The sequence below is a fragment of the Fusarium vanettenii genome (genome assembly GCF_000151355.1).
Source record: "Fusarium vanettenii 77-13-4 chromosome 9 genomic scaffold NECHAsca_6_chr9_2_0, whole genome shotgun sequence".
In the NCBI taxonomy this organism is placed as follows: domain Eukaryota; kingdom Fungi; phylum Ascomycota; class Sordariomycetes; order Hypocreales; family Nectriaceae; genus Fusarium; species Fusarium vanettenii.
In genome coordinates, this window is record NW_003315877.1 from 1,280,543 (window position 1) to 1,298,282 (window position 17,740).

The 17,740-nt window shown below is 53.1% G+C and overlaps 3 protein-coding genes across 3 annotated transcripts; all 3 read left to right on the forward strand.

Annotated features, from left to right (window-relative positions):
- Positions 1 to 5,748: 5,748 nt before the first annotated feature.
- NECHADRAFT_63684 (uncharacterized protein) lies at positions 5,749 to 7,609 on the forward strand. Its single transcript, XM_003050069.1, has one exon. It carries the CDS (start codon positions 6,109 to 6,111, stop codon positions 7,168 to 7,170), a length of 1,062 nt encoding a protein of 353 aa, XP_003050115.1. The 5' UTR covers positions 5,749 to 6,108; the 3' UTR covers positions 7,171 to 7,609.
- An 846-nt stretch (positions 7,610 to 8,455) lies between these two features.
- Positions 8,456 to 10,422, forward strand: NFF2101 (uncharacterized protein; the record flags this gene model as incomplete). Its single annotated transcript, XM_003050070.1, has 4 exons — positions 8,456 to 8,606; positions 8,656 to 9,897; positions 9,997 to 10,012; positions 10,185 to 10,422. 4 exons carry the CDS (start codon positions 8,456 to 8,458, stop codon positions 10,420 to 10,422), a joined length of 1,647 nt encoding a protein of 548 aa, XP_003050116.1.
- A 790-nt stretch (positions 10,423 to 11,212) lies between these two features.
- On the forward strand, positions 11,213 to 13,876 carry NECHADRAFT_84904 (uncharacterized protein; the record flags this gene model as incomplete). Its single annotated transcript, XM_003050071.1, has 1 exon — positions 11,213 to 13,876. The coding sequence occupies one exon, from the start codon at positions 11,213 to 11,215 to the stop codon at positions 13,874 to 13,876; it is 2,664 nt and encodes an 887-aa protein (XP_003050117.1).
- Between the last annotated feature and the right edge of the window lie 3,864 nt (positions 13,877 to 17,740).

Genomic DNA, 17,740 nt, shown 5'->3' on the forward strand with positions numbered 1-17,740 from the left:
GCAGAAGGCGGGCAACTCAAAAGATGCTGCTACTAATTACCCCGCACATGGAGGGAAACAAACAAACAACTCGGTGTGATTATCACGCAGCCAAGACGACCCGGCCGGTCAACCTACAGAAAGGATGCATTGGTCTACCCGCAGGGCGGAGGGAAAAGAGGGCTGAAAAGGATTCTTAGCCAGGTCTCACTGACATTCGGCTCCGCCAGCTCCCGAGAAAGCCATCAAAGCAGAGCCCGCCTATCTCGATGCCACGGAACAGCATCCCCGGCCGTCGTGGGGTCGCGCAGCAGTGTGTCACTGCGGCCAAGGCACTGGGTTGCCAGCTCGACAGAGGATGTGCTTCAAACAACCAGTCAGCGGGAAACACACGGCTGGGCGTGAGCACTTTGCCTGCCTGGGCTGAGAGGAAGCCTTGGTTTTTCCTCTTCCAATAACATGTTCCCTGTTCCTGGGGCCTATTGGGTGGGCATTGTTTATGTTGGATAGAGTTGTAACGGGAGCCCCGGGCGTGCGTGGTTGGGCTGAGGGTTTTGCCAACTTACATGCGAAATCTCGTTGTCGCATCTCGAGATTCTGGCACCAATCTCCAGTTTTGCGTCAACGTCACAGTGGCGTTTCAGCATGCCTGACATTGAAAACCTGCTTCTTGGGTCATGGATGACGATGTTCGTCCGGACCTCCCCCGAACAATCCCTCACGGTTCGACACATAACACATTGGTGATATCGTTGGGAACATGGCATTCCCGGTCAATACAGAACCGAGGTATGCCCTCCTCCACACCGCCGAAAGCGGGACGGATTGCCCAGGTGCAGTCCAGACACAGACCGGCAGGTACATGACGTTGTGCCACCAGTCAGTGGCAGTCACTCAGGTGTGACAGATTCACCGATGTGACTCTGCTCCAAGATAGCTAGCCCTGTTGGAGCCCACCACGGGACGAGTTCAACACCTAGGCGATGGAACAACAAAGTAAGTGGGCTGAGGCAGGGATCATGGTCAGATCACCGAATGATAGCGGAGAGATTGTCCCGCGAGCCGTTGCGAGTTTCCACGCTGGGGTTTTTTTGGCCATGGCATTTGAGATGGAGATCCGGAGCTCTTCGGACATGCTATTCCCTCTTTTTCCTTCTGCTTCGCTTCCTCTTCTTCGCAAGGGACGGGATCCATAGCGGAAGCATCGGCAGGCACGCTGCGTCTCGCCAAGGTGCTGGAAGGCTCTGCGGAACCCTGGCCCTTGGTGAGACAACCGAGAAAGAGGTGGGAGCGGGAAAGCAAGGAAAAGCCGTTCAGGTTCAGGCACATGGACATACATTACACCCATTACAAGAGCAAAGGTGGTTGTTCCCCTTGCCGTGCGTGGTTTTCATGTGCGATAGACAAAAGCTGGGCACAAGGACCAATGACTATCGTCTTGCTCGCCGTCTATTACGCCAAAGTGATGTACCTAGACTGCTAAGGCTGAGTTAGCTCGAGGCTTTGTGAGCTTGACCAACCCATTGGGGCACCCTCGAGATTTGGACCGCTCCAGAACTTCGGGAGGCAAGCATCCCGGGCAAGCATCCCGGGCAAGCATCCCGGGCAAGAGCCAGACAGATCTGAGTAGGTCGGAGATGAGACGAGGGGTTTTTGAGTCTTTGTTCCTTGGAACTTATCTCTACAGTGACTCTAGAGAGGAATAGCCTGATGTTAAGGCTAACAAACCGGTCCTCGGGACGAGGCCGGGATGATAGATGTAACCTGGGATGGAACATGCATTGCATCGACAATCATTGTCTCCATGCTTCTGCTTCTGCTTCTACTTCTGCTTTTAGCAGAGACAGGTTGGAACTTGCAGCAAGCCTACGGCGATGGCCGAATCATGCCCCACGTGGAGATGCGCGCTTACAAGGCGGATGCAACTGGGATTTGACAGTAGGCGAGAAACTGGGGCAAGATTGCCAATGCGTTTGTAAGTCGAATGGAGAGCCAAGGAGAGGAAGGGGAAATAAAAAAAAGAGTCACATTTCCCATGGCTCTGGGCCCTTCCATGACATGGGTAGCTTCTGCGCCATCTCAACAGACGTGCCTGGAAATGGAAACGCTCTGCCGTGTCAGGTGCGTTGACGGCGAGATGACGCTAGTCTTGAGTCTTGGAGCTTGGAGGGCTCAAGTTGGGGGTTGATTTACAGGTTTTTTGAACCGTCCACTCGGCGATTAACAGAGCCTTCTATAAGATTTCGACCAAGGGTTTTCTCACTTGCTAAAAAACTTCCTTGGCTCCGAAGCTCGAGATTGACCGATCTACTGCCCGATGCATCTACCGGTGGACTACGTGAGTGAATTGCTCGAAGCAGCATGATCTGATGAATGGCACGTCAAGGTCACTCCATCCCCATGATGAAGCTATGGAGTACATTTACAATCCACAATTGGGGAGCTCCGACTCCGACAAACTCGACCCTGGTCACTTGGCTCATCCTTGACCGGGTGCGGTGAAGGTACATATATAGTAGTGTAGTACTGGAGTTCCCCAATCCCCGGAGTTGGACGGAGCTGAATTGGCGGGCTGAAAGGTCAGAGACGCCAACCCGACAGGGAAGAAGGCAAAGGCTCAAAGACGTGTCAACCCCAACTTGCAGGTACGGCACCAGACAGTCCAATCCCCGCGAAGCGACATGAGGCGCATTTTGAAAAAAAAAGCCAAGCCAAGACTGGGCTTGGAGAAGCTCAGCTGGACAGGGCTGCGAGCGAAAAAAGGAAGAGAAGAGAAAAATATGCAAGTGGGGGGAAAAGAGAAAAGAGCAGGCCTCATAGAGGAAAAAAAAAAAGAACATCAGTCCATACCTAGACCATGTGGCCACCAAGAGGGCGGGGTGGCCCTTCCAATACCTGGCCTGGCCTAGGACGAGACCAGACGTTCCCATTTTGATCGAGGTGCGATGGTGATGGAGGTGCATCTACATGAACTCCACGCATGGGCCGAGCAAGGGGGGGTCGCTGTTAGGTCTGCTACTGCAGGCGTACCTATTCGCTACTACGTTGTAGAGAGTGACTTGACTTTCTGTAAGTAAGCTGGGCTGAGCTTGGTTGCTTATCTTAATCGTGCCATGAAGCTATATCGACTGTTTCCCCGTAGTCGTCTCGTCGACTCCGTAAAGTTGGGAATGTTAGTGTGAAAGCCACTCATCATGACGGCCATCATCCCTGGGAGAGGAGGGGCAAGAAAGAACAACCTTTTCTCGACTCGCATATGGCATCACGCCAACAAAATTGAATCTCGGTCCCGGCCCGGACAGCGACAGGTGGCCGATTGAGTGACCCGCCTGCAGTGCAGTTGCTGATGGAACGGCGCGGTGAATAGGTTGCACTGGATCTCAGTCAAGGAAAGTTACTTGTTAGGGGTCAGGGTCAGATGGGCCTTGTGAACCTAGTTGGAGGAACTTGACCGATACACATGGGAATTGAATTCAAGACACTTCGTCTTGGGATCACATGCGAAGACGAGAGTTGTAATTTCGTCAACGGTCAAAGGCTGATTACAGAGACTGTAATTGGCTTTTGGGCTGAACCGAAGCCTTGAAAGGCGTGCCTAGATGCCTCCCTTCATCTCAGGGCGGCGAGCCCGGGCTCGTGGTTTAATGAATCACCATACCGGCGCAGCCCTCACCTCACCGGCAAAAGGTCATCCCTAGCCTGTCTACATGTATCAAGGGGACGTGGCTGACCTTTGTCGTACAAAGTGAAGTGCCGGGGACCGTATTACACAGGGGGATCACGCCGGCTCCCCTCGTGTCACCCTTGTGGGTGCATTCTTGGGGTGGGAAACATATGCGGTACAAGAATGCCGAAACTCTTCTTTTGATCGAAATTGGATTCCTGCGTCTGCGTAGAAAGTCAAGGGAGTTTGGTTTGCAGCTGGAACAAGCTTCAACAAGCTTCCTCAAGACAAGCTTGCCGTTGTGCCTTTCGGGGGAAAGGCTTCAGCCCGCCGTTGATGTTTATGGAGACTCGGAACAATTGCAACAACAACAAACAAGGTTGATTCGCCAGGAGCGCTCGAGACCGACTCTAGGTTTTTACTGTTGGCCTCTCTGCCTTTGTTGGATTGGATTGCCGTTTTACCGTTCTCTCCCATCCTTGACGAAAAAAAAACCCACCCCACTTCGCATCTCTGGATCTAAGGGTGCACCATAGCGCTTGGTAAAGGGAAAAGACAGAGAGAAAAAAGGGCTGTGCTTGGCGCGGCTCCTGGAGGTCCATGGTCCCCGAGGCGCTCACATCACCCTGACTATCGGTCTCGTCAGCACGCCGCGAACCCGTCCCGACAGGTGCTGGTCGCTTCTGACGCATGGTCAGCGCGCTACAGATTGCAGGGATGGGATGGATGGACAAGAGGCGGTTCCAGGGGTGCTGGGGCGACCGGGGATCGACTCGACTGTGTTTGGCGAAGAGTGCGACTCTGGGACCAGTCACACTTCCGACCTGGCCGATCATGGTGAAGAGGTGAAATGTGACATGGAAAGTAAAAGCTCTCTGTCTGAGGGGATACAAGAGAGTTTCAGAAGACTCAAGCAAAACTCCAATCGTAAATGTCATCACCCACCGGCTCTTCTGTCTCATCCATCTGTTGGTCGCTTATCTACCAATGCCAGGCTAGAACCGGACCAGCCAAAATGGCAAAGGGCAGAAAACCTTCCGAACAGAAGCGGCTACGGCCCTACGGGAGGAGAGAGTTAGGGCCGGACTGCCCACTCAAGCTAACACACCCGACCTGTTCGGCTCCATCTGCTCTGGTGCTGGGCCAGCATGACATCACGAACGACAGACACGCCTGATTGGGCCCCGCGCCAGCAGCCAGACCAGGCTCTTCTTCGGTGGTGCGGCTTCAGCTGGGCCGCCAGGGCTGACTTGGCTTTTGGGGTCGTCGCATGGAGGAAGAGGCCGCGATGCTGTGAGAGGTTAATGGACGAGAGCATGGACCAGCATCCTTAGCCGAAGCGAAGCTGGAGGTGCCAGCGAGCGAGCACCTCAGACAAAGCAATGACCCAAGCAACGAGGGAGAGCACGAGGGGAAATCCCAGAAGCCATGAGCGAGCGCCCCAGTCGAGCAAGGCAAGGCCATTCTTTGCATTGACCGGATGTAACAAGAGTGAGGCAATCCAGAGAGCGCCCCAGGTTCCACATTCTTACACGCCGCTCCGCTCCCTTGCTCCAAGCCATACATTCTCACCGAACACGTTCTCTCGCAAGGAATTTCCTCTTGTTAGAAAGTAGATGTGTTGTCTCGATAGGTACACAGGTACGTTTCCGTGGAGAGGTGCTAGAATTTTAAGCAGCCCCGAACCTTTTGTCGGAGGGCTAAGCCAGGGCCAAGACTCAACGATCCATGGTCTACATCATAGGTAGCGGCTCTGGCTGCCAGCTCTGGATAGCCGACAACTGGAGTTGGAGCCATTTCCATCCATTGATGCCATGGACGGAGGTGCTGAAGCCAGCCTGGACAAGCGCAAGGCCTGGCAGACTGTCCGCTAGCGGTAGGCGATCCACCTGCAGGCGACCACCCACTAGCTCGCTGAACCCACTAACCCACCTGCCCTCCACCCACCCCCCAACCTGGCCGGGCTACCTATGAATCCATGCAACGTTGGACTGCCCGACTAGGCGGCTCTCTCCCACTCTCATCAGTGACTGAAATCCTTCTTGTTGACGCCTCTGCCCACCATCGAGTTCTGACCTCTTCCTCCCATCCTCGACCTCTCCTCTGCATATCTACCTACCTACACCAACTGCATCATCTCAAAACGTCTATCCCGCCTTGTTCACGACCTCTCACCCTCGTCAGTTATACCCGGACGTTCACCACCTCGACCGCCCTCTTGTCTCTGGCTCCAACTTGCGCCCCGCTTCTTCTGGCGCGCTACCAAGCACAGTCTCACTTTTCGGCTCCCTCTCCTTCTCTCGCTTCTCTCTGGCACTGCGCTTCGGCTTCGGACTCTCGACACTACTGCCGCTCCGCGCCGCGCCCGACGGGGCCAACCCTCCCTACAGTCGAGCAACACGCCACGACCCGCGACCCGCGAGCACCTTAAAACTCGACGTCCCCCTCGACGTCGCCGCGAGGCCATGTTGGAACCCCAGGCCATGCGAGGCCCAATGGACCAAACCGTCGCCTATGGACATTCACGATCACGAACCACCTCATCAAACACCTTCCCCATGCAGTTCCAGACACAACACCTCGCCCACCCGGGCCCCAATCCAATGCAGAACCGCCGCTCACCGTCGGTGAATACGTTTAGCAGCATCGGCAGCATCCCACCTCCTGCAGCTTACCGCAACTCGTCACAGAGCGAGCTCCGTCGCTCAACCTCGAGCCGCTCCGGTGGAGCCAGCCCCCAGCCCTCCAGCTATGTCGCGCTTCTGCGGAAACAAAAGGGAACCGTCTGGTGCGATCGCGCCCAGTACGAGGACCCCAGAATGCTCGCCCAGCAGCGTGCGGCAAAGATGCGTGCGGCCCTCGAGGTCGTCGGTGGAGCCCGCGGCAGCAGCTCCTATGGCCCCGGCGGTGCCGGCGGACGAACCAGCACAGGCCTTAGCACTACCAACAAGGTCGCGGCAAAGATCCCCAAGATTCGACACCACGGAAAGACACCTGTGGTTGGCTACGCGCCCGGCGAGAACCACGTCGGCGTCGGGGGAGTTCCCATGCGGCTGAGCGCCACCGAGGTGGAGGCTGAGAGTAGTGACGACGAGAACACACCCAGCACGACCCGCCCGCACCACCGTAGGACGGGTAGCAGCGGACGGAGCAGCACAACGAGCAGCCGTAGGAACCTCGCATATCGATCATCTGGAGGAATGGGCAGCCAGCACGGCCGGCGATGGAGTCCCGGTGATACCCCCGAGCGCACTGGCAGCTTGGTCGAGACTATGCCCGAAGATATTGTCGACGACGGTGCCAGCGGCAAGGCTCGCAGCACGAGGAGTGGCAGCAGCGCTGAGCGCGCCGACAACGTGGGCGAGCTGGGCAATGCCCCGAGACTGGCTTCCAATTCACTGATGCACTCAGCTCTTACTAGAGAAAAGAGCGTGAAATCAGCGGATGAGCTCAGGAGACGTGGAAGTGTCGACGAGCGAACATCAACACTTACATCTGGACGCCTCTTCATCGCCAACCCTGATTAAGGGGGCGTTCTAATTCGACGAGATATATACTATTCGGCCATGACAGTTCATGTATCATGTCACGACAGGCTGGGCAAATGGGGTTTCTTATGTTGTTCATTCGTTAACACACACCATCACACTTCGGATCGAAGGGTGGACTTGCATCAGTCGGCGTTCTAGCATTGCTTTGTACTATCTACCTATCGTTTGGTTTCTCACAACCCACTGTCGTTTCCAAGGGTTCAGATACCCCCCAACGAATCTTCTTTTTCACATCTCTCGCTATATCATGTTTCCACCTTTCTGATGGAACGAAGTGTGTGCATTCGGAGCGGGGCCTCCACTGTCGTTGATGGGCTTTTTAATGTTTGAAAGATACCTCTCTAGCCAGGACTCAAGACACAGAAAAGTATGCTTAATGAAAACTCGACTCCTGAGTCTCGTTGGAGACTTTGGAGGTAACAAAGAAAACAATGGCTCAAGCATAACCCCCGTGAGGCTCAGGGGACTCGAGTTGCATGCGGGTCATTAATGCATTGATCGTCAGTGACCTTCTCGTATCATCCTTTGAAGGAACTGCTTTGCATGTCAGTGCAGAGGTGACGTTACTGTCTGGTCCGATCCTTATTCCCTACTGTCAGCTGAAGCGGCAATAAGCGCCCAATCACTGGCTTCGGGCGTCTGTCCGGCTCCCTCCATGAGGTGATCAGCGAAATTCGACGTCACCCCGATCTCCATCTTTGTCGTCATGGCAATTTGAAAGATTCTGACATGCCAAAATGCCAAGCGCACTAGCCGCAAGCGCGGAGGCAGCCACGGCAGCACAGCCACGGCCCCTGAAGGTCACATCGCCGTAGATTACCCGTCAGCCACTTTTGCACTTTCCACTCTGCGCGTTAACGCGTAAATGTGCACGATGTGGCGGCGCCAAATTAACGCGTCGGCGCGTCTTCCTTAAGCTTTGGGACCCTCTTTGGGGTCCAGGCTCCCCTTCGCAACCTGGATGCTTCATGCCACAAACAAACTTGGGGGGATCTCGTGCACACTCGGCGAGATTCTTTCAATTCCTCAACACCACACCATTCCTAGCCGCATCGAGAGCCTTGATCGAATCAAATGATCATTTTCGTCTTCTTCATGACAAATCAACATCAAAACCTTGTTTCATGATTTTCGGCCTTGGGCGATTTCCAGCACCTGCCTCCTAGCGACCGTATCCGTCACGCTCCGCACCACTCCTCACCGATACGACATCTGACACACCCGCACCACCACTGAGCTGCATAGCTCCCGTCGATTCGAAATGGCTCTCTTGGAGATGTCTCTGAATATTCAGGAAACCGAGGCTACGGGCCGCAAGAGAAGCCATGATGAGTTCGCAGGGGAGACCGTCAAGGTGGAGGACTCTGAAGATACCAAGATGCAGACTTGCAGCCAGCCCGAGGGCGAATGCAGTGCGTATCATGATACTTTGACGATTATACAGATATTGACTTGATACAGGTCTACCCTCCATCGCTGTAACGGGCACCCAATCCACCTCACAGGCGACACCAGATCTTACCGAGGCCGGCAGTAGCACTCCCACCCGAAAATCTCCGTCACCCCAGACACCGGTCAAAGGCCAAACCTTACTAAAGCCAATGGTAATTGGATCCGCATCGAAGTCGCCAGTGAACCCACCGAAGCGAAAGAAGTTGACTCCTGCCGAAAAGGAGGCTCGTGAAAAGGAGCTTGCAAAGCAAAAGGAAGAGCGTGAAGAGAAGGCAGCCATTCGAGCTGTCGAGAAAGCCAAAGCTGAAGCGGAAAAGGCAGCCAAAGCTAAAGAACGTGAGGAGAAGAAACGCGAGAAGGAGGAAGAAAAGAAGGTGAAGGATGAGGAGAAGAAGAAGAGGGACGAGGAGAGAAAGAAAAAGGACGAGGAAAAGAAGCGAAAGGAGGAGGAGGCAGAGAAGAAGGCTCGCCAGCAACGAACACTCGGCTCTTTCTTCAAGGTTTCCAACACCCCTAAGAAGGCTGATGACAGTGCCAACGCCAAGAACGGCACATTTCGAGACGGAAGCCCCGTCAAAGGTGTCAGTCAGGTGTCAAAGTCAGAGTACGAGAAGTTGTTCAAGCCATTCTTCATCAAGGACAGCACAACAGTGGCCCCCGTTGGACCCCGGATGGACGACGAAACACGCCAAGTCAAGTCAAAGATCGTGGACGAATGCATTGGTGGTCAGCGTGCTGAAGAGCTTCAAAAGGATGCTTCATTCGACCCTGTGCATCTGTTTGCCTTGCCCGGCAAACCCCGAAAGCGAGGCAAGCTCCATCACCCTGTTAGTCACATTATGGAACACGTCTACAAGGAGACAGAGAAGTCGGACAATTCTGGAGCAGACAACGCCGATAAGATCATGCGAGAAGCCCGCGAGAAGCTGTCCAAGGTGCCTATGAAGGTGATTGCCTTTTCACAAGATGTTCGGCCCCCTTACTATGGAACTGTTACTTTGAAGACGTTCGCTCTTGGCAAGGACAACATCAGCCAACTGGCTCGCAAGCCAACAAGAAGAGGACTGCCTCTGGACTACGATTATGACTCGGAAGCCGAATGGCAGGAGGAGGAAGGAGAAGATCTGGACGTTGACGATGACGAGGAGGAGCTCGATGACGAGGATGACATGGAAGGATTCCTCGACGACTCTGAAGATGCTGGTCTATCTCGACGGCTTTTTGCCAACACATTGGAACCAGAGAGCACTGGTATATGCTTTGAAAACGGGGGCGTTGTGGCGAATCAGGTTGTCTATGAGCACAAAATGGAGTTTATGCACGGTAAGTACATGCCTGGACTGAATCAAGACCAGGTACTAACTGAGTCTAGATGGACTTTCGCAGTCATGGGGCATTGATCCATTCTCTACGGAATACTGGGAACCTGAGAACAAGGTCAAGACAACCAAAGCCACCAAGGCTGCTGAGAGCGGTACCAAGATGCCTCCTCCACCAACACCTACCAATGCATTTGCAGCCATTACTGGTGGAAGCAGCGCAAGTGGTGATGCGCCTAAGCTCGTCAAGTCAGAGCTCATGGATGACGTGAAGCGGGCGATTCTTGACAACAAGGCGTTATCCAAGGTTGGAATCATTGACTTTGTGTTTCATCTTTTCCGAGAGCACGTATCTCGAATAGAGGTGAAGAACACGATCGAACTCGTGGCAGAGAAGACCGGCAAGGGTCGCTCTAAGGAGTGGGCACTGAAGCACGGTCACGAGATTGTCTCGTGAATCAACCTTATCTGGGAGAATGGATGGAAACGACATGAAAATTTTGACTGAATATTAGCGACGGAGTGTCGGGGTTGTACGGAACTGCTTCATGGAATTACTGGGGAAACGGCTGGTTCATGGACTTGTTGATTTGAGGGAAGGATGATGTCATGGTATCTGGCATTGTATGCGATAGACATCAAGCAAACAAATAAATACCCTTGTGTTAGAAAGCAGATGGAAATACTACAAATCAACGATATCCAAAAGTTCAATTGCCCCCTGATGAATCGCAAGAGTCGATTGATTCAACAAGGGGTCATGTCATTGAGCCATGTCATTGGAGCTTTGGTGTTGGCGGCCGGGATGCACGGGCATGGAGGCGGGGCCAAATTTGGAAAGCTAGAGACCTGGGGAACGCGCCGCCCCTGAAGATTCGGAACCCGCGAAGGCCCCGGAAACTGGAACATGTTCCATTTCCATTCCTTGGAAGCCAAAACAACAACGTCCCGTCGTTGATCGCTCGCTTGGTTCTGCATCAACCTTGAGCATCCATCCAAGCCACTATTCACTTGTGGCGTCTAACCGTACAAAATTCTGTTGCCTACCATCAACTAAGCGATTACGCAAGTCGACTCGACGTGTTGCGCCTCCCAACACCTTCGAAACACTTGGCCGATTTCAAACCCCGTTCTCCCGAACCTTTGCGCAATGATAAATCGAACACAATAACCTCTGCCTCTGACGTTTCTTCTCTTCTCGATACACACTCCTGCCGCTGGCCGCGCGACATGTACTCTCGCCCAGCATGGAGGATCCATGGGGTTCCCCTTGGACAAACGACTCGCCCCCGAAGATAGATCTCCCCGCGCCGCCGCCGCACGCACATTTCACCCCAGACCATAGCCAGCGACCCTCCCCTGCTCATACGCCATGGATGGACGATGATGATGCCTGGGGCGGCTGGGCCGAGCCTGGTAAGGACAGCAGTCCCCGATGGGGGAGGAGTCCTGGTTTGCGGCCGATAGGGGGTAGTCCTGCCAGCTCGAGACTTCCGTCGCCGGGACCGGATTCATGGGGACACCTGGCAACACTAGAAACGGCGCGGGTGCGGAAGGAGGAGAGGAGCGGAGATTCAGCAATAAGTCTTGGTGAAGGATTGCGACCGATCGAAGCCAGGGTCGCGTCGAGGACGCCGCCTCCCCTGACCGAGTTGAAGGAGAGCACGGCGGATATCTGGCGACAACCTGACCGGGCTCCGTCTATGAGGAGTCTGAGTCCGATGCCGAGTGATGATGGCCGACCCGGCTCTCCGGATGGAGCTCCTCGACCAGCTCTGCGACGTGGCACGCGACCACCTGCTTTGCGCCAGCCCTCGAATAAGGTTTTGGAGCTGGTGGAGATGTACGACGATATAGCCAAGCGAAGCCACAGCGTATCGCCTATCGATCCGACCATGCGAAAGACGTCGAGCACCCGGTCGCCGGTGCAAGAAGCGACGCCTGAACCTGAGGCCGTGGAACGATTAGAGCCGGAACCGGAATTGGAGCCAACGCCGGAGCCAGCGCCAGAGCCAGAAACAAAGGTGGAAACGAAAGACCGCGAAGTATCACCGGATGTCATGGAAGAAACAACAGAGGAGGAAAAGACCGTGGCAGAGAAGACCGAGGAAGATGAGGCTCAAGCTGAATCTGACTCTTGGTCGGATTTTGAATCGCCCATCCATGAGGAAGTGCCGGAAGTACCAGAAACAAAGGTGGTCGAGGAAAAGTTTCCTGTGGTTGAGACGACAACTCACGATGAGCCCAAAGAGATATTACAACCACGACCAAAACAACCATCGATACCGTTCTCAATCGATATGTCGAAGTTGGACGACCTCTTCCCCTCAGTTGAAGCATCCTTTCCAACCCCCGAGCCAGTACCAGATGTCATCATCGATGACACGTTTGCCTCGATATCTGAGCGCAAGGCTTGGTACCAGATCTCTAGATTCGGCTCAATCCGAAAGCATAACATGGGAGACGACGAAAACTATGTGCGCATTGGCTGGAGCAACTCACAGGTGCGTGAGCAGGCCATCCGTATTGTCAGACGGTGGATGGAGGAGGACTCTATCGCGGGCCGTGTCGTTCTTGGTCGAAGAGGTGCTGCTGCAGGTGGAAGGATCTTCAATTGGGATTCTTCTGCGCCGTCAGTTGATATCTCAGAGTTGTTAGCGCGCAAGAGCCATTCAAGACACGCGTCGGTCAACTCGAAAGGAACGGTAGCATCACCGACGGTTGCGGCGTTTGGATGGGGGAGCAGCCCTGCTCCTTCGTCGACTATTGCTATACCACCTCCAGCTTCGGAGCGTTCTATCACTGAGCCCAGCTCGACTGTAGAGTCGTCTCCTGTGGAAGTCGCCAAGACGTCACCGGTTACAGCGAAGCCTCCTCCGCCTCCCGCAAGATCACCAACAGCTATTGCTCGACCTCCTTCTCCTATTAAACCTATACCTATTAAGCCTACTACCCGCCCCCTATCTATATCTCAACCTCTACCATCACCAACTTCCCCTCAGATTCCTCAGCCGCCTTCTCCTATTATACCTACGCCCCTGCAAGCTACAACCCGGCCAATCTCTATCTCTCAACCAATTACATATCCAACATCACCACTAGCACAACCGCCCGAGAATGCAGGTTGGGGAGATGAAGAAGAAGATGACGATGATTGGGGCGACATGGTTTCCTCACCTTCCGGGGAAGGGAACGGAACCTTTCCATCTCTGGACGCGATTGTGGGTGCCAAGACGGAGGACAACACAAACAAGGGGCATGTTTCTAAACCTTCAATCACGGCTACAGCTCCTCCGGATGATATCTTTGAGAGTGCTCCTAAGGAAGAAGCAACAAACAACGACCGTGCTTCTTTTGACGTACCAGTCTCCCAGGGGTTCATACCCTCACACTCTCGACATACCACCGTCGACTGGAGCGCCTCCCCGGGCCAAGGCTTGATGCCTAGCCACTCAAGGTCGACCACAGTTGATTTAACTCCTTCGCCGATACAGGGTTTGATTAGCCACTCTAGGTCAACCACGGTCGACCTGAGTCCCCTGCCCCGGTCGTCACTGGACGTCATGGCTTCCGCAAATCTGATGCAGAACAAGGCAAGGTCGCCAATTGAAAACACAAACAGGCTGAATGGCTGGGCTTCTTGGGACATGGACTTCTTTGGTAATGGGAACAAACCATCATCGCCAATGAGGGAGAGCTCACCGCTGAAAGAGAGTATGACTGCAAGCCAGGAGCTTGAACCTGTGTCGAAGCCATTGGAGACTGCAAAAAAACAGACTTTGTCAAAGAAGCCTCGACCGATGTCGCTTCCTGTTCCTCCACGACAAGAGCCAGAGGATACATCCAAAGATGACGAGATTGTCGCCAATATCCTCCGAGACCTTCCAGATCTCTCATACATGTTACGATAAAGCGAAGAGAACCCAAAGAGAAGACAAGCATTGTTGGAAAGAGTAAGCTGGAGAAAACACGCGAATAGAGTTGTATACTGTTATTGGAGTGAACAAGCCAGACAAGCTGGTTTGGCAATCTGTATATGTAATCATTGGAGGCGTTTTACTTTGGTGTTTTCAAGAAGGCGGGGGTTGGATAGCATTGATATGATACATGATGCTGTTTTGATAGCAAATACTTTTGGACAAACTTGGAGTATTGAATGTTGTAAGCCGCGTGTTTCTAGTGAAGTTTGATGTTGCTCACATCTTTACAAGCTGGACAAACTTGAGCTCGCAGAATGATGTCGGTGAAGAAGGGTAGAGGAAAGACAGGTATAAATACCCCTTGACCTCCTGGTCTCAACCTGACAGCACTTTGCCCAAGATTCTCCCCACGATCAAGATCAATATATATATCTCCAAAAGGCAGGACGCTTTCAGCTTCGCTCGCCCCTTTGGGATGGATTACCAACCAGCCGCTACGTGACGAGAAAGTCACTTCACCAGAAGGTATACAGCCAATGCTCGATCAATTCCCTCACACCACATATATACCCATCTTCAGAACGCAAATGCCGAACTCCTCAGATACCATTCGGCTCTTTGACCCAAATGTTGAGCACGGCCACATCGGTCGAGCATCCATTACCAACATGTCGTCGCCAGGAGCCTTTGTCGATGCGATGCCAATCGCCATTGCTCAACGCCAGTTTCGCCATCTGATCACAGAACTGGCCCTGAGTGGTCTTGTTCCTGGTCACTCATATATAAATCAACACATTCCTCAGATTCATTTGGGAATCCCAAGGCCCACTTGTCTGATACCGAGCCCGGTTCACTCCGTCGCCATCATCGAAACTACGCAGCGATGCCAGTTTCTTTTTCTGCTCTGGCATCAGAACCCAACTTTTGTATATATACGAACACAATGAGCCCATCGTGGCGTGGCTAGCGCTGCCCTGGCGTTCCTGGTCTTGCCAGGGTGAGCTTTTGCCTTATGGTTGCGCCTCTGTTCCCAACACGTCAAGTTTTTGGTGGACATGGATGTCAAGCACACCGATCTGACGTACTACAACAAGGGACTATGAGACTATACCAGCATCCTGGGTGTCTGCTCCCATCAAGATCTTACCTCATCCAAGTTGTTGTGGCCCACTTCGTGGTTCTCATCAAGGACCTTGCTGGCACACACTGGGTACAGAGGTGAACCGGCCGGTTGGGGAGACCACGACCGGAATGAACTCATATCCTCTATATATACCAACCCTCGGACCAGGGCTACTTCTCAATCCCAGCCCCTGAAGCGACAACTCAGCAATACACTCCCGAATTTGATATCGTGAGTGTGGCCGGATACACACACCCAGCAACACGAGCTACCCGTTGCCGCGCGTATCCGAGAGTGTCGATTTCCCCGGGCATGACTATTGGGACTCTTATACTAAAGATTGCTCGTCATCTGAGGGTATCAAGGATCATGCATCTTGGATCTCAAAGAGACAAACATCATCTTCTGCTTCTCTCTCCTTCGCACAGTCGGGTATACCATCCTGAATTTCTCTCATCTGCTGTCTCTTTATATATATACCCACTAAGATGGATTTCCAATGCATCGGCGGGCTACTAAGCCACGAAGAACTATTCCAAGCCTGCATGCTTGGCCTGGACAAAAGCCGTCAGAAATGCTTCCGGTGGAAGACCCGACGCATCGCCTTGGCAATGGGACGTCTTCTCCAGGCTTTCCCGTCAGACGCTCGACCAACATAGGGAAATGTATAGTCAGGGGAGAGGAATTGGGTGGAAGCCCAGCTCTCACATTCAGTTGCATTAGAGCTTGGGGCGCTCTCGCCCACATGGTTGTCAGCTTGCTTGTACGTCGTCAACAAGCGTTCGATCTGTATATACCGCAGATCTAGCCTGACCAGAGAAACTCTTCGTCATTACTACTTAGCCGCAAGCTTTTTACCCCAGAAAGAACTGGATTCTATATACATCTATCCAGGAACAGATGCACAGTTTGGAGACGCTGTTGAAAAATGGATTCACTTTTATATATTCCAACGACAGGGTGAAGCCTGTACTCAAAGTCGTTACCAGAAAGGGCCGAACGCGTGTCGTCGTGCGCGTGTCCAATGGTTGGGTATCAACGAGGATGTTTGGCTATGCTCATAGAGGATCTCAAATACTGAGCACTTTGAAGTCTTCCCATTTTGAAGACGGCTATATAAGGACTTGAAGACTGTGCCTCACCCTGGCGACGATGCTCGACTTTGCCATTCGAGGAAGTGTACCAGAATCGTCTCGTTCGCGCTCTCTACGTTGAGCACGGCGTCGATATCAACTTGCCAGATGAAGCGGGCAACACAGCCTGGCATACGCGATGGAGACAGCATACAATATAAATGCTATTGAATGTCTCATTTCTGAAGGGGCAGACCTGACCTTGGCCGATGATGGAGGGCTCACCCCGCTACACAGGGCTATAACTCTATGAAGCCAAGCAAACCAGAAACGCTACCTGCGAATCTCCTTCTTCGTCTTCTATATAAGCCCGTGGAGACAGAATTTGAGTCCAGGACAACACGGTCCAAGAAAGAACAGGACCAAGACGTGGACCATCTGGCCACCTCCATGAATAGCGCCAGAGAGCTTGCGGCTGCTCAAACTGTAACTGTGAGGTAGATATATATACAAGCGGGGGACAAGATGGCGCTCATCTCCTTCCATCTGGCACGTGAGAGCCTATGTCTCGGCTTGACTTCGACGATGGACACGGAAATACATACCCCATGCACCACCTGTGTTAATCCTTTGGTGGCCACTGGCCGCTTTAAGAGCGGCTGGGGAGCTTCCTGTAAGCCGTGCCAAGAGTGCTTATGGCTACGAATCAACCATCCCCGGGCGGACTTTCGTGCCTCAATTCGGTCATTGCCAAGATACTACGCTGAGTGCAGAGAACTGAAATTCGCTCAAAAGTAGTTACCTCATGGGATTTGGTGACGTCAAAGCCTGTCCTTGTCTGGCGGTGGCCGAGCACATCGACAAGCGTTTCACTCCAGGTTGCTTACACAAACATCAAACACAGGGTTCATTCGTTTTATATAAATCACTTTTAGAACACAACTACTGCGCCTAATTTGGTCGCTTTGGAAAGGAGACTACAGCAACATGACGGCGAAGATGTTAGTTTCTTCTCCTGCTGCAACATTGTTCATGCAGGTTTCAAGCTTTGGATAAAGCAAGGCATTTTAGACCAACCACCCCTTGAGAAGATCGTCTAGACTCAGGTCGAGGTACACCCTCGCGACCACTGGGTTTGGTATGTGCCTACTTGGCCATCCTCATGTCAATGTCTCTCTTTCCACAGAGCAGATACGCCGAAAGACTACGCAGGTTGCCTCCTTCGTTTCTCGGAGATATGCGAGCCGATCATATATAGATATCAAAAGCGAGACTTTTCTCGACCCAACCCGTTTCGAAACCCCTGGAGGCTGGCCGTTCAGGCGATGGATGCTGGCGAGATCCTGGCATCTCGACAACGCAAACAGCAGCCGCTCCCCCAGCTTACCAAGATGGCGATATATATACTATCGATACTCTCAATGTCAGCCGGTTGCGAGCGAACCTTGATCAAGGTGAAGTTTGCGATATGGCCGCAACCTTTCTAAGTTGGTGGCTCCATCTCGGCTTCCCCGGTTTTCCATCTATACAAGCAACATCAAATGGCCCGTGGCATGTTTGACTTGTCCCTTGAACTCGTTTACCACAATCTCAAGGGCGAGTTTAAGTACGCTGAATCGTGTGCTCTAACCAACTTCACCTACGCCAGAGATATTCGGG

Bases quoted from the DNA above. Each gene is read 5' to 3' on its own strand.
- NECHADRAFT_63684 (XM_003050069.1), top strand. From the start codon at position 6,109: ATGTTGGAACCCCAGGCCATGCGAGGCCCAATGGACCAAACCGTCGCC.